At 47.9% G+C, this 20,619-nt stretch overlaps 1 protein-coding gene across 5 annotated transcripts in view; it reads left to right on the plus strand.

Moving 5' to 3' along the window:
* RARB (retinoic acid receptor beta) overlaps positions 1–20,619 on the plus strand; it is a 184,511-nt gene that overhangs the window by 31,363 nt on the left and 132,529 nt on the right. For all 5 annotated transcript variants that reach the window (XM_055566924.1, XM_055566926.1, XM_055566927.1 and 2 more), the window contains exon 2: positions 2,032–2,180. In XM_055566924.1, the coding sequence (XP_055422899.1) occupies positions 2,032–2,180 (149 nt within the window). The remainder of the gene's footprint in view (positions 1–2,031; positions 2,181–20,619) is intronic.

Below are 20,619 nucleotides of genomic sequence, written 5' to 3' on the forward strand. Positions count from 1 at the left end.
CTGGAGCAGAGTTATAAACATTTCATCTAAGTTCCTTGGTTTCCCCAGACCCATGCTTGTGGGGTAGCACAGGCAGAATATAAAATGGTGTGCACAGACACTCTAAATTTAGACACTAGTTGGGTTTTATAGAATATAAAATGAGATGCAGTGACCAGGAGTGGGAAGGGGCCTCTTATTTAGAAAAGCCATCTGTGAGGAGGTGACATTTGCTCTAAGATATAGGAGAGAAGAGGCGTGAGACATATGAAGTTCTCAGAATTTCCAGATACGGAGAATGCTAAGTGTGACGCCCGTAAAACTGACACGGGAGCTTGGCCTGCTTGAGGGACGGAGCAGACACCAGGTGTTTAGAGGTCAGTCAGGACGAAACTCACTGCATCCGATGACATCACTAAGGCGCCGTATCAGGGGAAGCCTTCCTGAACACCTAGCAGGGAGTTTGCTGTCCTCGGTGACTGCTGGAGGGCTTTGGGCAGGTTCAGGAGAGGGTTGGTTTTAACTCTGGAGCAGCTATCTGACTGTGTGTTTGCAGAATGGACCCGAGGCTAGAAGAGAGCGGGCCGGGAGGCCAGTGCAGAGCCTCCTGCAGCAGCTGAGGTGGGAGATGCTCGCGATCGCTAGGCTAGCCTGGCGGCAGGATCCCGGACAGGAATGAGTGAGCAGTACCTGTAGGGAGGAGGGCCGACTTGACTTGCTGAAAGTTGGGCTACAAGACAATCCAGTCAATAGAATAGCTGGTCTGGGAGATGACGAACAGTGAAATAACTGGGAGTTTAATACTCTGAGAAATATACTGAATGTTGTAAAGTGGTTGGACCTTGGAAGATTCTGGAACGTTATTTGACCACTTTCAGTCACTCTCTTCCTTACTTCCATCATCATTTATGAGCAGTTTTGCCTGTAATAGAAATAGAACCATGTCTTGCTTTGATTTGGAGCATAAATCTAGGGGGGTGGGGATGGGAGAATACTGGGGGTTGAAGTTCTGCAAGTTTGTATTTCTCATGGATTTGGGATGGTTAGATAATGAGATGGGGGTCCCCTGTTGGTAAATCTAGAATAAAGAGCAGCATCAGTCTGAGCCATTATTAATGCTCTTCAAGCATTACTTGTCCATTCAGTCACCCGGGGTTTGGTTCAGATACAAATCGGACTCCAGGGTGGCTCAGTGGTCAAGAATCCACCTGCCAGTGCAGGAGACAGGAGATACAGGTTTGATCCCTGGGCTGAGAAGATCCCCTGGAGGAGGAAATGGCGACCCACTCCTGTATTCTTGCCTGGGAGACCCCATGGACAGAGGAGCCTGGCAGGCTACAGTCCAGGGGGTTGCAAAGAGTCGGGCACGACTGGGCACACACTGACCCCATGAGCTTGAGCTGAACCCTGATGACCACAGTTTCTAATCAGCTCTGATGCAATGCTGATCTTCTGGTCCAAGGGGGACCCTGAATAGCAAAGATCTCGCCCCCATTGCTCTTCGTCATGCTCAGCTCTGGTCCCGCGCTGAAGACCCTCCCCATTGCTGGATGGCTGTCTGGGGCATTTTCTTCCTTTGCCCTAAGGAGACTTACTTTTGGTTAAGTTACTGCAGGGTCAAGGAGGTCATCCCTGAGACTCTTAAATATACTGGAAGCTGGTGGAACAGGAGTTGAAAGAGCCCTGGGTGTGCGGTGTGAACATCTGACTTTGTGTCCTGGCTCCACCACAGCCCTGTTGGTTTTGGATGAGTCACTGCACTCCTCTGAGTTTCTGTTTCTCTTGAGGGTAAAACGGTGATAACATGACCTCCCTCTCAGTGCGGAAGCATTCTGCCAATGAGCGAGACATGCGGGATTGCTTTGTGAACTGCAAAGACCCACGTTAGAGGTAGATCCCCCTGCAGTGCCCACCCTGACAGCTGGCCTTGTGGGCCTGTCCTGGTGATGTTGTAGCTGAATTGGGGGCGGAGGCCTGTGAACCCGCTGGGGAAAAAGTCATGAACTGAAACGTCTTTTCTCCCTTTTCTCCCGCTCCGCATCTCCGCCACAGCGATTGAGACCCAGAGCACCAGCTCCGAGGAACTGGTCCCAAGTCCCCCGTCTCCTCTTCCGCCGCCCCGCGTGTACAAGCCCTGTTTCGTCTGCCAGGACAAGTCATCCGGGTACCACTATGGGGTCAGCGCCTGCGAGGGGTGTAAGGTGAGTGCCAGCTCCAGGTCTGGGACGCCTTGACATCTGTCCCAGCCTCTCCCATCAGTCTGGTGGTCTGGGCTGTGTTTGATGGTTTCATTTCTTCCTTATATAGCTCATTAATTAAAAATGCAGAAACTCCTCCAGCTGACTGATGGAAGCCAAATGTTCCAGGGCCCTTAAAATAACCCATAGCAGTTCTTTTCAGGTAACAAGAGCCTTTTGAAGGCGTCCTGAAAAGCATCACCCTATTTCTCTTTAGAACACGCCGTCTGGTGTCTTTGTAGTTTTATTTTATTTTTAAATATGACTGACAGTCCCCTGAATCAACTTGCAGAGAATCCAAGGTTGAAATTGGGATTTATCTTCTGGCTGTTTCCTCAGCCCTGTGGCCTTTGAATTACAGTTTGATTTTCAGCCTGTAGGGACTCGCTACTGTGTGTGGGTCATAAATTCAGGGGAGCTGGATTTAAAATTCCAGCCTACGGAGTCGTGGAGGCTGAACATGTGTCAGAGACTCTATGGCTGCTTTGAATCAAACTAGACAGTCGTAATCGAGTCCAACAGGCTTAATTGAGTGAAAGAGCTTCTTACTTTTTTTTGAAGAGAGAGGAGAAACAAAGAATGACTTCATAGGCAGATCCAACTCACCCACAGACAGTCTTTCAAAGGCTTTGTGTCTGTCTTGAAGCCCTTCACTGGATACACGGCTTGATTTCTATTCTCGCCGGTGGCAGTTCAGGTGTATTGTTTAATGTGGAAAATTACAGCCCCCCAGCCCCCCCCACTCCCCACCCCACAGCCCCCCAGGTGCTCCAGGGCATTTTGTCTTTGGCTGATGAGGGTGGGTATTTACTGTGTGCTCGGGGTCTGTGACAAACGATCCTGAAATGGCGTGGCTTTGAGACCACAGCCTTTTCTTTGGTTTGCAACTCGTGGGCCAGTGCGCTCGGCCAAGTTCCTCTGGGGGGTCTGTGTGGTCCTGGCCGTGCTCCACGTGGACTGGATCAGCTGCAGGTTAGCTGGCTGGCTCTGCTTCTGAGGGTGCTGTCCATTGTGGGGTGGGGGCCTCTTTTCCCGATGGGCTGGCCCTGGTTATTCCCATGGACAGGGTTCCAGAAGAGGGCACCAGGCCACTCAAGGCCTCCGGAGGCCCAGAGGTGGCACGCTCTGGCTCCTGACAAGTTCTGGTGTTGGCCAGAGCAGGTCAGAAGCCCAGCCTGTCAACGCAAGAGGTGGGGACATAAACTCAACCTCTCAGCCCAAGGAGCGGCGAAGACAAGACGAGAGGCGGGAACACAGGGGAAGGACCGATCGGGTCTTTGTGCATTGCGTCTGCCACACTGCGTGTCTGCTGGCCTGGGGACCCGGGACCCTCACCGCAGCTGTGACTCACCCACAGCCGGCCGCCAGAAGAGCCGCGTGAGCAAACACCCAAGCGTCAGCCCCACAAAGAGATTAGGTGATTTTTCCTTCCCTCTCAAGTCATTTGAATAAGCTAGTATTTGTTTGCAGGGTGAGGCCCGCTTGGGGAAATTCATTACAGCCTGAGGGACATCTCTTTCTCTGGGATCATGCTGGTGTGAAAGGAAGCCCACTTCCTCCAGTAGCCTTAGATAGGGTGGGCAAGGCAGTGAGCATGGGGGCCAGCTGGCAGCTGGGTGGAAAGTGAAGCTTTTGTGCCCTCGAAGTACTGTTCAATATCGGTAACCCCTCGCTGAAGCTACTGAAATTTACCCTGAGATTTGGGAAAGGTTCAGAGAACCCCAGTTCCTTCTGTCCATGTGTTGTGCAATGCATAAACACATCATTTTCTAGTGAGCATTTGAAAGTTAAATGCAAGGACACTCCTTTATTTCAAAAAACTTTGTCATCTTAGGTCCAGCAGCCTTCATGAGGGCTGTTGTAACTCCACTCACCTGCTCCCTTTCTGCCCTGGGAAAAGAAATGAACCAGCGTGTCTGCTTGTCCAGATCCCAGGCCCTGCCCACGTGTTAAGCTGTTTCACAATCTCTGAAGGACAAGCTGTTTTAATCAGCTCTTAGTCAGCTAGTTCTCTGACCTCCTGCACAGGATTCTGACTCTTTTTAGGAAAAACCCCAACAAAAACAAGACCTGGACCAGTACAAGCAACTCTGATGAGCTTGGAAAAGCTGTTCAGAGCCCTGCTGGGGTGTATCTTTTCAGTAAAGAACAGTAAGCCCAATAAGGTCAGGTGAGCTGGCCAGCCAGTTGTCCAGCTTAAGGATTAAGCCCACTATAGCTTTGGACTATGGGTGGGTCTCTGAAAGCATGGGCCGCCTCGCCCCCTGGTTGTTGAGTAAGACTGGTCTGCATTTTAGCTTGCTGGGAAGATATAGTGACAAAATTCATAGAACTGAAAAGCTTAAGAAGCCAAAAGTATGATGTAATCACCAAAGAAAAAATATAGAACTTTAAAAAATGAAATACAACTTTTGTTTTCATTTTAAAAATGACCAGTTCAGTGCAGACTTTATTGTATTAAAAAAAAAAAAGAACATTAAAATAACCAGTGTTCTACCCTGGGAGAGAAAGCCCTGTTAAACCTGTTTTTCTGTTAGTTATATACACATTGTTATCTTTGTTGTTGTTGTTTTTACTAGAATAGAATTTTATATTGTACACTGGTTTTGACTTTCTTTTTAAATTTAATAATCTTTCATGACCAAAATGTAAGCAACTGCATAGTTTATAAGGCTGTACCATTAATGTAGTGGTTTATGGTACATCACAATTTATTTAATGAATCCCCTATTGTACAACTGAGGTGTTCCTGGTGTTTCTCTACTATAAATAATGCTTTGGTAAATAGCCTTCTTGTTTATCTCTGATAACTTACTTAGGATAAATTAGTAGAGGTGGAATTTCTAGGTCAATGGCTCTGTAGATTTTTAAGGCTTAACCAAATTGCCAAAATGCCTTCTAAAAGACGTTTATCGGTGTAAGCTCTGTTAGTCTGATAGAGTTAATATTATTGAAGACTATTAGGACTCTCTCTCTTGTAATAATAAGGTAATGAGTCAAGAAACAACTTCTCAAACCAACCACAATCTGGTTGTTTATAATGGGCCCCATGCCTGGTGCCGTTTCGGGCTACCAGCAGATCGACGCCATGGCCCCCCGCTGACCTGTAAGCGTGGGCTCACCCTTGGCCTGGAGATCAAAGATGGCAGCTCTAGACTGGAAGTCCTTGCTCTAAAGTAGGATTCCCAAACAGAACCCAATTTATATCTTTAAGAAGGAATATCCACAGTGACTCCTGCCTGTCGTGACCAGAGTGACCTTATTGACTATTGTTTCGGGGAGAGAACCTCTGTCTCCCTAGGGACCAGGTGGCAGTATTGGCCTCAGAAGCTGATGAACGGGCCGTGGGCTACCTCTGGGAATGGTCAGCAGCTGTGTGTTGACGCGGCATCACCATGGCAACATAACCACTAGCTGTCCCACAGGGATGTCCCGTTTAGGGGATTTCCAGCTAAGCGTTGGCAAATTTTTACAGGGGACAAAGGGTGCATAAAATTTTTACAGGGGACCAAGAGTACATAAAATGAACATACGGTGTAGTTAGCTGAGAAGGTGTAACAGTATAAAGTTGTAAAGCTGATTTTCAGCTGTCTTTAAGAAACAGTTGCGTTGCTCATAGCTAGAATTTGTGTAAAGTTTTGACCTTTATCATATTTTATATTTCCATATTTGTAGCTTTCAAAGGGTGTGGGATCTACAGTGAGAATACCAGGATTTGACTCCTAGCTAGGCCGCTCTCTAGTTTTCTGACCTTGGGCGAGCATCTTTAATTCTGTCTCTCTCTTTTCTCAGTTGGAAAAACAGAGCTAATCAGATCACCACCTTGTAATACTGTTGTGAATATGAAATGAGTTACTGTGAAGCATGTACTTGGCACATCGTAAGCGGTATATGTGCGTAGTTATTCTTTTGTACTGTCGTTAACGTATCATTGGTGACTTTTGCACACAGTACGGTAGCATCGGTTAAAATCTTAGTGTTCTTTCTTGTAGTGTTCTTTCAGAAATTCCCTGTTCCCTTGTACACAAGGAGACACTGCCTCTTTCCTTCAAGACTTAGGTTAAGACCTAGCCAGTGCTTGGAACCTCCGCTGATTACGCTAGGACAGAGGTTGGCACACTGATTCTGTAAAGAGGAGACAGTAAATATTTTAGGCTTCAGAGGCCATATGGTTTCTGTTACAGCTACTCAACGCGGCCATTGTTGCATGAAAGGACCCACAGACAGTATGTACATGAATAGGCTTGGCTGTGTTCCAATAAAACTTTATTTACAAAAACAGGCAGCAGACCATGTTTAGCCCTTGGGCCTAGTTTCCTGATCTCTGCAAAAGTAGACGGTGATATGTCGTATCTTGCGTGTGTACTTAGTCGCTCAGTCGTGTCTGACTTTATAACTCTGTGGACTGCAGCCCGCCAGGCTCCTCTGCCCATGGGATTCTCTAGGCAAGAATACTGGAGTGGGTTGCCATGCACTCCTCCAAGGGATCTTCCCAACCCAGGGATTGAATCCCTGTTTCTTGTGTCTCCTGCATTGGCAGGCAGGTTCTGTACCACTAGCACCACCTGGGAAGCCCATCCATTTCCTAAAACTCAGAAGCTGATGGCCTGAAGCATTCATGCCAAAGGTGGCATCAGCTCTCTCTGGTGGACTGTGGGGCTAGGACAGCTGCATCCCTCTCCTGCCTGCCGGGTGTCCATGGCAACAGCTTCAGGACCACTCTCCCTATCTGTTCCTCCACCCCTCATCCCCACTCAGCTCCCCCCTCCTTATCACCCAGAGCCAGAGATGAGCAGTTTCCTTATAAGTCAGCTACTTCCAGAAACACCTGGTTTACTTTGGAGACGTTTATGGGATATATTTTATAATCTGTTGTTGTTGTTCAGTCACTCAGTCGTCTGCAGCTCTTTACGACCCCATGGACTGCAGCAGGGTGGGCTTGCCTGTCCTTCACTATCTTTCGGAGTTTGCTCAAAGTCATGTCCATTGAGCCGGTGATGTCATCCAACCATCTCATCCTCTGTCGCCCCCTTCTCCTCCTCCCCTCAGTCTTTCCCAGCATCAGGGTCTTTTCCAATGAGTTGGCTCTTCACATCAGTGCATCAAAGTATTAGAGCTTCAGCTTCAATATCAGTTCTTCCAGGGCATATTCAGTGCTGATTTCCTTTGGGATTAACTGGTTTGGTCTCGTCTCAAGGGACTCTCGGGAGTCTTCTGTAGCACCACAATTAGAAAGCATCAATTCTTCAGCGTTCAGCCTTCTTTATGGTCCAACTCTCAGCATCTGTACATGACTCCTGGAAAAACCGTAGCTTTGATTATACAGACCTTTGTCGGCAAAGTAATGTCTCTGCTTTTTAATATGCTGTCTAGGTTTGTCATAACTTTTCTTCAAGGAGTAAGTGTCTGAATTTCTTGGCTGCACTCACCATCCACAGTGATTATGGAGCCCAATAAAATAAAGTCTGCCACTGTTTCCATTGTTTCTCTATCTATTTGCCATGAAGGGATAGGAACAGGTGGCATAATCTAATTTATTAAATGCTGAGTTTTAAGCGAGCCTTTTCACTCTCCTATTTCACCTTTATCAAGAAGCTCTTTAGTTCCTCCTCACTTTCTGCTATTAGACTGGTATCATCTACATATTGATATTTCTCCCAGCAATCTTGATTCCAGCTTGTGCTTCATCCAGTCTGATGATGTGATGTACTCTGCAGAGAAGTTGAATAAGCTGGGTGACAACATACAGCCTCGATGTACTCCTTTCCCAGTTGTGAACCAGTCCAACAACAGGACTGGTTCTTAACCTGCATACAGGTTTCTCAGGAAACAGGTAAGGTGGTTTGGTATTCCCATCTCTTGAAGAATTTTCCACAGTTTGTTATGATCTACACAGTTAAAGGCTTTAGCATAGTCAATGAAGCAGAATTAGATGTTTTGCTGGAATTCTCTGGCTTTTTTGATAATCCAGCGTTTGTTGGCAGTTTGATCTCTGGTACCTCTGCCTTATCTGAATCCAGCTTGTACATCTGGAAGTTCCTAGTTCACACAGTGTTGAAGCGAAGCTTGAAGGTTTTTGAGCGTTACTTTGCTAGCGTGTGAGATGAGTGCAACTGTGTGGTAGTTTGAACATTCGTTGGCACTGCCCTTCTTTGGGATTGGAATGAAAACTGACCTTTTCCAGTCCTGTGGCCACTGCTGAGTTTTCCTAATTTGCTGGCATATTGAGTACAGCACTTTCACAGCATATCTTTTAGGATTTGACATAGCTCAACTGGAATTCCATTCCCTCCACCGGATTTGTTCCTAGTGGTGCTTCCTAAAGCCCACTTGCCTTCACACTCCAGGATGCATGACTCTAGGTGAGTGACTACACTGCTGTGGTTATCTGGATCCTTAAGACCCTTTTTTGTGTAGTTCTTCTGTGTATTCTTGCTCCCTTTTCTTCTTCTGCTTCTGTTAGGTCCTTGCCATTCCTGTCCTTTATTGAGCCCATCTTTGCATGAACTCTTCCCTTGTTATTTCCAGTTTTCTTGAAGAGATCTCTAGTCTTTCCCATTCTATTGTTTTCCTCAATTTTTTTGCATCATTCACTGAGGAAGGCTTTCTTATCTCTCTTTGCTGTTATCTGGAACTCTGCATTCATTTGGGTGGATCTTTCCCATCTCCTCTGCCTTTCGCTCCTCTTCTTTCTCAGCTATTTGTAAGGCCTCCTCAGACAGCCACTTGGCCTTCTTGCATTTCCTTTTCTCGTGGATAGTTTTGGTCACCGCCTCCTGTACAGTGTTACGAACCGCCATCTGTAGTTGTTCAGGCAGGCATTCTGTCTACTAGATCTAGTCCCTTGATCTTTTGTATCAGTTAACTTCTCCTGCCTAACAAAAAGCCTTAATGCTTTTGCCTTAAAACAAAAGACATTTCTGACTGGTTACGATTCTCTGCAGGTCTTCCTGTCTAGGCTGGCTTGGCTTGGGCCAGCTGATGCTACACGGTCAGGACCTTGACAGCGTGACTGGCTCCTCGCCGTGAGCCTAGTCTGCCCTCCTTCATGTGGTGTGGACAGGCTCCCATCAGTAAGACAAGACAACACCAGTGTGCACACCTCTGGCTATGTCACATTTGCTAGCGTCCCTCCCACTGCCCCAGTGTGGTTATGCCAGCATTCAACGGATGGAGAAATGGACACCACCCCTTATGGGGAAAAGTGGCCAAGTCACTCACTCAGCAAAAGATGAGGGTGCCAGAGCTGACGCGTGATCACACACCTCCTTCTATTGTGCCCTGGTGTCGTGTGGAATTAGTCTCCCAAAACTGTATTCCAGAGTCGCTGTGCTGGGCACCATGGATACAGAGTGAGCATGACAGACGGGTTCCTCCTGGAACAGGAACACAGACAGGCAGACAGTTTGGAGTTGGAAGAAAGCGTGGTCTGGTAAAGATGAGTGGAGTGGAACCTGGGTCGGCAGAAGATCGGGGCTTCCCAGGTGGCGTGAGTGGTCAAGAATCTGCCTGCCAGTGCAGGAGACGTGAGAGCTGCGGGTTCGATCCCTGGGTTGGGAAGATCCCCCGGAGAAGGCAGTGGCAACCCACTCCAGTATTCTTGCCTGGAAAATCCCACGGACGGAGGAGCCTGGCGGGCTGTAATCCATGGGGTCACAGAGTGGGACATGACTGAAGCAGCTCAGCACGCACGCGGGTGAGAGCTCAGGGTTGAGAAGGAGTCAGCTGTGTAATGGGGATGGTATGTTAGGTCAGAAACTGAACTTGGACTCTAGGGTCCTTTCTTCCTTGCTTTGTTGTGCCCCTTAACCTCTCTCGGCTTCAACAGGTGTGTGAAATCCACACGTTTGAACCCCATCCTACGCCGAAGGGCAAGTACTGCGACAGTGAGCCCAGTTGGTGCGCTGCTTTCTCGTTAGGCGTAGCTTGTGTGGTGTGGGGGCCCCTGGTGTCTACAAGTCCAGGGTGAGCAGCGGGCAGGGAAGGACCTGTGCTTGCTGGACTCCTCCTCTTCAGCAGGCCTGGGAGCATCTTATGCTCCTGTTTCAGTTAATTCTCACGACAGCCCTGCGGCAGGTGGGCTGTATGACCACCGTGGAAACAGAGGAGAACACTGAGGCTCAGAGAGCTTAAGGAACATGGCCAAGGTCACACAGCTGGACCTCAACCCTCACCTGTTTGGAAAATACCCGACTGCCTCAGCCACATCCAACCAGAGGATAGGAAGCCGTGCTGTGTTCCGTTCCAGAGTGTTGGGTTTCGTGGGGGCAACAAATTAAAAAAACAGGTGGGTGCATACATCAAAAGAGCAACAACCCTGTCATCTTGGTCATCTCATAAAAGAAATGGCACTTTTACATTAAGAAGTAAAAGAAGAAAGGGCTTACAAGGCAGTCTCCAAGGAGGGGCAGTGAGCAGACGGGCCCCGCCCTGGGCAGCCTCCCAAGTGGTGTTCAGTCCGTGTTCCCTCCGCTTCGCCCTCCATGGGTGGAAACTTCCCATCCCTGAGCCAGCGCCCAGCCCCAGCAGAGCGGGGGTGAGGCTTCCAGGAGGCCCAGAGCGCTGTCTGATCGTGGTCACGCCAGCCGCCTGCTATTTAAAGCAGCCTTGAAGAGGGTAAACTCTGCTAGCCCACTAGGTCCCTCGAGGCTCGTTTCATCTGTTTTCTCATCTGCCTTTGTTTTCCTCGCCTCTGAAGAAGGAGGCTCTCATCTCCAGAATGGCCTTCGGCCACTCCACTGGTTTGGGTTTTTTTTTTTCCCTGGCAGACAGCAACTAGTGTGTGCAATCACACAGAGTTTTGCAATCAGGAAGATGGATGTCTGCACTTAATTTTAGAACTTCTATTAAATATTATAAACATGCTTAGTTATTTTATTTGACCAGGGCCATTTAAGATGACATTGGTTTGTTGTTGTTGTTTTTAATTGACATCGATAAACATGAACATTATGCTCTGTTTGGAAACCGTTCCGGGCTTTGCCTGTCCTCCGCAGTTGCTTCTGCTGAGGGGTTTTTTGCAAGGGTCCGGTCCCAAGAACAATGTAACACACTGAAGACAATGAGAGACGGTACAATGTCTGCACTGTCGCGGCTAAAGCTGCATTATGAAGCTGCCATCGAGTTCATTATTTCAGTCCTTGAGCCACGGAGTAGGTCCCCTCATAGATCCAAAGAACTCTTCTTTATAAAACTGGTCAAGAGTGGAGAATTTATTCTCTCATTGATCAGTCATTTACTAAACACCTTCTGTGAGACAGGCTCTGGGTAGAGAAGTGAAAGGTTTTATGGGTTTTGTTACCAATATTCAGTGCGTATCCAGAACGGGGCAGTTCTGTACTAGGCATAGAGTAGATATTTCCTGACCGAGACGATGAGTGCGCCAGCAAGGAGGGAGCTGGGTGTTTTCTGGACTGTGACACGTGCGGGCTCGGGGCTCTCTGGGTGCGGAGAAGGAGACCCGCGTTCCTCCAGCACTTCCCAGGAGGGCTTCGGAGAAGAGATGGCGTGACCACAGGCTGTGTGAGCACTTCCCAGAGGAGGAAAGGGGCAGCGGTGTTCCAGGCAGAAGTTGAAGACTAATGTGAAAGCAGGGAACCTGGAATAGCCCGTGGAGAATTACATGGAAAAGTGGAAATGCATCCATTCTGTTAGGGCTTCCACGTGGTGCTAGCAGTAAAGAACCCGCCTGCCACGCAGGAGACGTAAGAGATGCGGGTTCGATCCCTGGGTCAGGAAGATCCCTTGGAGGAAGGCCTGGCAACGCACTGCAGTCTTCTTGCCTGGAGAACCCCATGGACAGAGGAGCTGGTAGACCACTGTCCATAGCGTCACAAGGAGCCGGACGTGGCTGAAGCGACTTAGCACACACACATCCCTTCGGGTCCGGTTGGTCCTCCACAACCACGTGCAGGCATCCTGGGGTCAGCTGACATTAAAGGGGCTCAGAAGGGCCCTCGATCCATCTCCTCAGCACAGCCCTGCCCTCCTCGGTCACGTGTTCTGTGGTTCTCCTTTGTAGCCCTTAACCCAGTTGTAACTAACTTAATTTCTTTTAATTACTTTTTGTTGGGGTATAGTTGGTTTACGATGATGTGTTAGTTTCAGGTGTGCAGCACCGTGAATCAGTTGTGCATACACTAATGTCCACTCGGTCTTAGATTCAATCCCATGTAGGTTATTACAGAATGTTGGGTACAGTTCCCTGCACTACACAGTAGGTTCTCAGTACTTACTTGCTTTACACGTAGTGGTGTGTATATGTCAATCCCAGGCTCCCCCTCCTCCTTCCCCTTGATACCCCTAAGACTGTTGTCTAGATCTGCGACTGTTTGTGTTTTATGAATAAGTTCACTTGTACCCTATTTTAGATTCCACATAGAAGTGGTATCATATGGTATTTGTCCTTTTCTGTCTGACCTACTTCACTTACTGTGATCAGCTCTAGGTCCATCCATGTTGCTGCAGATGGGGCATTATTTCCATCTTTTTCGTGGCTGAGTGATGTAATTAACTTTGTGTGTTTGCTGCCTGCCTCCTCTGTCACACCAGAAGCCTCAGGAAGGCCAGGGCTGGTGTTGCATCCGAACATTACTACCAGGGCGTCGTGTGGGGCCCTGCACACAGTGGGGCCCAAAGGAAGAAGTGTTTTAAATCAGGAATCATATATAATTGTATAGTAATGAATATAGTAATAAGTGACAGGTAATAAATCAGATTAAATGGCATGGTAATGCCCACAAGTGGTATCATTATATGTGTTCTAATTATATAACGAATTGTATCTGAATATATTGGGTTTGTGATGATATATTCATAAACATTTTTACAAAATTTATTAACAGGATAAAGCCTTGAGTGGCCAAAATCCAGCTTATTTACTTAGTCCTTTCTGCCGTTCACTTCAGGGTTCACCCTTCACTGAAAAAGATACGTTCTTTTTGATATCTTTAAGCAAACTCTTATGGATTAGCAACTAGAACTTAAAAACACTGTGAGCTCTTAGTGCTTTAAAGAAAATAAAACTCTCGACATCTAGAATCTGCCTCTATCTAGAAACATCTCGACAGATGAAATGACAATCTGGCTATTGCTAGTTTTAGTTCCTACAGGAGAAAACACTTTTCTTCTTCTCTTCTGCTGGACAAATGTTGTTCTAAATTGAGAAATCATTTTGGATTGAAAGAGCAGGAAAAGCCTGTCTTTTTTTCCCCCCGTGTCTGATGTAGGAATAAACAGGAAGTGGAGGGTGAATTCTGAATTCGCCTACAATCCTATATTGTTTTTTTGTCATGTCAGCTGAGTGAGAATAGTTTATTTCATTTGGTAGTTTTAAGTGGTTTGTAAATTTTTTAATGGTTACAAGTTCATAAATGCTTGTTTAAATTACTTTGCTTTTCTGTTGTTTAAAAATATCTAGGACACTCTCATTTGCTGTTTTTGTTAAATAAGCCTCAAGTCTAGCTCTTGGTAAAGCTTTCCCCGCTTGCCGTACAGCAGAGGAGGAAGCCCCTGTGTTCGCAGTTAACCTGTTGACTTGGGGATGCCTTGCCCCCCAAGTGATGCCACAAGTGTGTGTGTTTCAGGAAGTTTGTCAATGAAAAAAATTAGCAAAAAATCAATACCATTTTTGACTTAAAGCAAGTATGGGACCCCGGGGAGGGGGGGGGGGGGCGGGGTGTGGTTAACTAAGTTACTTATGCAAAATTCCTAGAGACCATCATGTAAAAGGAATTGTGACCATGTATTACAGTTTCACCAAACAACATGAAGACTGTATTTTTGTCAGAGAAATAAAAGCATGCGTCTGGGGTTTCCTGAGAGGTGATAGAAATTATGACTGAACATCACTTCTGTTTAAATAGATTTTTACACCATCAGAGGTTATGATGTTAGTGACTTTGGGGAGATGAGTCGTTCAGACGTCTCTCCAGACTTTTTACTGGAGAGGTTAAATAGGGAGCTTCCAATTCTGTATTTCCTTCTCCTGCATGAGCTCTAAGGAACATGAGGAATGGCATCACCTGGAAGGGCACTCCTGGTTCGTTTTTTAAAATGTATCTTATACTGGAGTATGGTTAATTACAGTGTTGTGTTAGTTTCCGGTGTGCAGCAAAGGGATTCGGTTCTATTTGTGCATACATCCATTCTTTTTCAGATTCATTTCCCACATAGGTTATTCTAGAATGTCGGGCAGAGGTCCCTGTTGGTTACTCTTTTGTACAGAGAAGAGTGTGTACATGTCAATCCCAAACTCCTGCTTTCTCTGCCCCCACTTCGCCTTTGGGAACGGGGGCGCCCGTGCTGCCAGCCCTGGGCTGCTCTTCCCGAGGGCGGGGCTGCGCATCCCTGGTCTTCCCTCTCCATATAGCTGCCTTTCTCCTCACCTGCATGCCTGTGCTAAATTAGAGAAACAGGAAAACTGTCTTATATTTGTGTTGCCTCTAAGTTTTTCTAAAGCACTTTCGCTTTATGCAATTAAATTCAGCTGAGCTTTGCTGCCGCTGGGAGGGGGGCAGGGGTGGGGAGAAACAACCCTCCAAAATGTGTCCTCTCTGGTACAGAATTTCCTTGTCAAGTAGCCATTCAGGGCGTGTGTCCCCGGCTGGTCCCTGCTCTCTTGTGCACGGAGATTAGGAAGGCAGGCCGCTTCCCGTGTGGCATCCACCAGGCCTTTTGCTGCCTCTGGTTCTAACCAGAGAGTGGGAGGGAGAGTGCAGAGGTGGGCAAAGCCAGGCCTGGGGGGCACAGAGCAGGCCAGGTCCCAGTCTTAGCATCAGATCAACTGTGGGAGGTGGAGCCTGGCCATGAGCTTGGGGACCGACCGGCTGTCAGCAATAGGAAGGTGTGAAAGTGTTAGTCACTCGGTCACGTCCAACTCTTTGCGACCCCATGGACTGTAGCCCATCAGGCTCCTCTGTCCATGGGGTTCTCCAGGCAAGTGGGTAGCCATTCCCTTCACCAGGGGATCTTTCTGACCCAGGAATTGAACCCGGATCTCCTGCACTGCAGGCAGATTCTTTACCATCTGAGCTACCAGCAATAGGGAAGCACTAGTGAATTTAGCAGAGAGCTGAGAGTCCCGCCTGAGGTGTTTTATTTGCTCCTCATAAAAATTAGAGAAGTAAGCGGGGGAGGTTTTTTTTTTCCTTCCATTTCACAGGTGAGAAGATGCACCAGGTTCTACAATGCATGTCCCGGATTTAGAATCTGATGTTGCTCCTGACATGGTTACTGTGGAAACCAGCACGCATACATTGTACAGTTGTTCACTTATTTCCCTGATGGTGTCAAAGTCTTTTCACAGTCTGCAATTCTGAACATCTTCATTTCCTGGTATCTTCTGTTTTGACATACAGAGAGGCTGGGAAGGCCTTTATCAGGGGCTCTAGCCCAGCCTCAGCCCGCAAGACAGAAATCACACGTAGCCAGAATGACCCCAGAAAATCCCTCCGGCAGGCAGACGGCTGGAGACTGACATATGTCTCCCATTAAGACGACAAAGCCACTTCTTCCTCCAGCTTTGGAAGCAGATCGCTAGCCCTTCTGCAGAGCCACAGACGAGATAGTTGTTTTCTGTTTTCATGTTGACCAAAAATACATGTCCTTAAGCACAGGAATTATACAAGTGCAACACAACACTCATGTCCTGAAAATCACACATCTTTCTAGATATCTCTTTGTCTCTGAGTTTCTTTCGTGACAGTAGTCTCCTTGGAATTGGCATTTCTCCTGTGCCTTTTATGAGCTGTATCTTTTTTTTTTCTTTCTTTCTTTTATTTTTAGTTCAGTATTTTTCCACTTCAGAAAGGTGGCTAGCTGTGTCCAGTGGCTCAGCTCTGCCAGGATGGGGAGAAGTTTGTTCTCTGCACCCTAGAACTCATCCCTGAAATATATCTAGAAATGGGAATGAAGGTCTGCGTGCATCTCCCCCGCACAAGGCTCTCATTGTCTGCGGAGGAGGGAAGGCTGGGTTCTGGCAGCCTGGCCCCATCAGAGCCTTGTTCCTTGTTCCACGTTGAAAAGATGACATTCCTCTGCTCGCAGCAGCCTGCCTGGGTGTCTGGCACCAGTTCTGTGGCCGGCACAGTCGCCCGGGGCATTTTTGTTTGGGTTGGTTTTGTTTTATTCCAGAAGCAGCACAGTGCTGGCTGCCTGAGTGTCCAAGGTAGAGCTGTTTCTGCAGAGCTGGTTGTCAGGCTCGTCAGCGCGGTCAAGGTGGCCCGCCTGCCAGGGCGGCTGCTTCCCGTTCACTGGTGTCAGAACGCGAGAAGGCGCGTACAGTGAATTTAACTCATTAGCTTGTTCTCAAGTGTTGCCGAGGCAGCCCTCGGGGCTTTATCACGGGCCCCCTCCTCCCTCTCAGGATTTCATGTAATGCTCCCTTTATAACAGAGATCAGTGGATTTGCAAAGTAAATATTCCAATCAGAAAAAGCAAAATCGTCAGTGACCCTGTCCATTCTGTTTCTATGGAGGCTTTTTACAGAAAAAGCCTGGGGGTGGGGGGAAATCCTTTATATTGGCTGCAGCTCTGAAGTGGAACATGTTAGATGTACTTCTCAGGGTCTGTGAGCCTTAAAATAATGAACGATGGAAAAACTCTGAGGTAGGTCAGCAAGGGAGGGAAAACTTTGGTCTTACAAAGGATTTTCATGGTTAAACAAATTTGGAGAAACTAGAATGATCAAACAACGTGAATTCTCCTCCGTGCTTTTGAATCTGAAAATAGCAGCATTCTCTGTAACACAGCACCACCATTCATACGGGCTGGAAAGTCCCCCAAATCATGAAAATTATCCTGATTAGTCAAACCCCACAGGGGTCATCTGACTGCTCCTGAGGGAAATGAGAATTTCAGTGTGGATCCTGCTTCTGTATTTCATACTCAGATTTGTCTGCTGTATCTGGGGACTCGGGCAATGCGGACATGCTTTCAGCCAAGAAATGCTCTTGAAAGCTGCTGTCCTTGTTTACATTACTCCTCATTAGCGGCAAGAATGAGTCTAAGAATCTTAGAATTTTGAGGAGGGCATTTGCGATATTTATTTTCAGTTTCAGGGGCCTGTCCTGCTGTGTTAGATGCTCCTTCAGCTGGTTGGTCCCCTAAATTAGACCACGTATGGACCCAGGACCCCACGAGATAGCGTTTGATGGCTTCTCTTCCGTTTGAATACAAGTATATCAAGTTTACGCTCTCATCAAAAACACTGTGCTAAAATGCTTGGACAGCTTTCAGTACTGTTCATTGAATGGCAACAGAAAAAGTGTGGCAGGCATGAGTGCAATGCCAGAGATTACGGGAAAGGGTGTGAGAGATTGATCCACTGCTTCCGGTTATTTTTCCCTGAGATGGAATTAAATGTAAAATTCCTTATCCATTGGTATTTTTGGTCTTAAATTATTCCCTGATTCAATAAGAGTTAGGTGAGAACCATGTTCTGTTTAAAAGAGTATTTGGTGCTAATTCTCTTGACCAAAAATTTGAGCCTCATGGATCTATTATACATGCAGATACAGTATTTATTTCTATAAATATTTGTGGCAGGTAGGTTCTACACAGAATTATGAATTATGTCAAAGCCTAAAAAGGCAGATTGCCACCACTGGATACATTCGGATTTAAACCCAAATAATGAAGTCATGTCGTTGCTCTCCCTACACCCGCGTGTGGGATGTTTGCAGCCGATTAACATCACGGACCCAGTGGTTTAAGAAGCCTAAAAGAGTGTTCTTTAGTGAATGATTAAATCTAGTCAGGTATTTCTTTTCTGCTTGGTTCTTTTCCATCCAGCCTATTCTTCATCAGCCCTGGGCCTCAGAAATAGTGTTCCTGGGGCTTCCCTGGCGGTCCAGGGCTTAGGACTCGGAGCCTCTGCCACAGCATCACAGGTTCCATCGCTGCTGCTCAGGGAAACTCAGATCCCACGAGCCACATGGTACACCAAATTAAAAAGAGAAAAGAAAGGAAATATTGCTGCTGTCTGTGAGGCACACTGTTAGAAACGCAAGCACTGCGGGGGAGATGAGCGTGGTGGCCTCCAAGGAGCTCGCTGTACGGCTGTCACGCCCCGGGGGGTGGGCCGCGCCAGTGACTCGAGGCGCACCCCCGCGTCAGAGGGGAAACTGACCACCAGTGACCTGGAAGGATTTTAGCAACTTCCTTTAGGATATCAAGGCGGAAGGTCCTACAGAGGAATACAAAAGTAAGGTAAATAAGATGCAAAAAAATGATTTACACACATTTTGGAAACTTTGTACCTTTGTAACTCCTGTTTCAGGGAAGGGAAGGAAGGGGGCAGGAAAAAGTGTGGGTCCGTGTGGTTCTAAGGCCCTGGGGTCAGGAAGAAGTGTGGCTCCACATGGTTCTAAGGTTCTGCAGGGCGCAGACCACCTATCTCTTTGATCCCACTCACAGCACGATTCATTGCCCAAAGCAGTTCGTGTGGCCCTGCCTCATCCAGGGGAATGAAATGCAGTCCTACTGTGTGTCTGGGAGAATTTCTGGTGTTTACCCTATGGTTGTATTACCCCCTGCCGTGTAATAACTTGGGCCAAAGGGGCAGATGGGGGGAAAGATGTTTCAGGCAGATTGGCTGGGTGTGTCCTGCAGACAGGAGAGGAAGACAGACAACTTCAGCAGGCATCCTGACCCATTCTGCTTTCATCTTCGGGAGGAGCGTTCTGCTCTGAGCGCTCAGGACTTGACAGGGATGTCCAGCCCACTGTCCCGCTGTCCCTCCCCTCCACCCGCTGCCACGCTGCTCTTGGCATGGAACCGATGATGTAAGAACAGCACTGGGCTAATCTTGCCACCTGATGAGATAGATGGTGTGTTGCTGTCTGCCGGGGGTGACTGTTTTCTTATCAATTATTAAGGTCACTTCTTGGCCTCACGTTGAACTGGTTTTGAATTTCAAATATTGGTCATTTCCCATTCATCATATACACCAGTGAAATAACAGATGCCTTCCTTTCATTATGAAAAACCCTATGATTACTAACAAGTACGGGGCACAGTGAGGATCCATGAATACAGTCAGTTCAGTCGCTCAGTCGTGTCCGACCTTTGCGACGCCATGGACTACAGCACGCCAGGCTTCCCTGTCTATCACCAACTCCTGGAGCTCGCTCAAACTCATGTCCATCGAGTCAGTGATGCCATCCAATCATCTCATCTTCTGTCATCCCCTTCTCTTCCCACCTTCAATCTTTCCAAGCATCAGGGTCTTTTCCAATGAACTAGTTCTTCTCATCAGGTGGCCAAAGTATTGGAGCTTCAGCATCAGTCCTTCCCATGAATATTCAGGACTTCCAGTGAATGCAGAACCTCCTTGCTTTGTGTGTGCTAAGTCACTGCAGTCGTGTCTGACTCTTTGCGACCCCATGGACCATAGTCTGCCAGGGCCCTCTGTCCTTGGGATTCTCCAGGCAAGAATACTGGAGTGGGTTGTCATGCCCTCCTCCAGGGGATCTTCCCGACCCAGGGATCGAACTCGCGTCTATTAGCCTCCTGTGTTTGCGGGCAGGTTCTTTCCCACTGCTGCCCTTGCTTTGTATAACACATTTATTGTGTGTAGGTGAGGCAGAGAGTGGATTCCCTCCTTCTTAGGGTTTAGTTTCTGAAATAAGTGCATGTGGTAAAAAAAAATTGGCACAGGGTTAAAATGACCCTCAGTCGTCCAAACAGTGTGTTCCGGTTACCAGTGCTGCATAGCAAACCGTCACAAGTGTTAAAGACGTAAAACAGCATTTTACTTATTTATTATCTTTGCTCCTGGGTTCCGCGGGTCAGCAGTGTAGACGGGACATGGTGGGGATGGTTTGTCTGGGCCACCACTGAGAAGGCAGCGCCTTCAGTGCCTGAGGTCTGGGAGGTGGCGGCCCTCGGAGGCGGCTTCAGTTCTGTATCTGGCGGTTGGCACTGCTTGGTGACCGGGGCCTCAGCCGGCCTCTGGGGCAGAGAACCGACCGGGACTTCGTGCGGCTTGTGCTTCTTCACAAGATGGTGATCATGGAGTCGGCAGACGTATTACACCGTGGGCTCGGAGGCCCACAGGCGAGGGCTGCGGAAGATGAGGGAGGCCGCTTCACAGACGAGAGACGTGGCCTTTTATTTCCCTAGTCCCAGAAGCCCCCAGTGTCCCTGTGGTCAAATTTCTGCAGCTCACCATGGTCACAGACCTCCGCCCGGATTCAGGGGAAGGCAGAGCCTCCTGTCATCGGGATAAAGCCAGGTCGGCTGAGAAGAGCATCTGGGGTGGGGGGTAACCCTGTGGTCATCCTTGGGCAGTCCAGCCTGCTGCCGTGGGGCTCTGGTTTGAACCACAGCTCTGTCTCCAGTTGGACGCCACGTGAAGCAGGTGGCGTGTTCTCGGGAGCCTGTCATAGGAAAGGATGGGTCT

This window comes from Bubalus kerabau, chromosome 2, assembly GCF_029407905.1.
Source record: "Bubalus kerabau isolate K-KA32 ecotype Philippines breed swamp buffalo chromosome 2, PCC_UOA_SB_1v2, whole genome shotgun sequence".
Taxonomy (NCBI): Eukaryota; Metazoa; Chordata; class Mammalia; order Artiodactyla; family Bovidae; genus Bubalus; species Bubalus kerabau.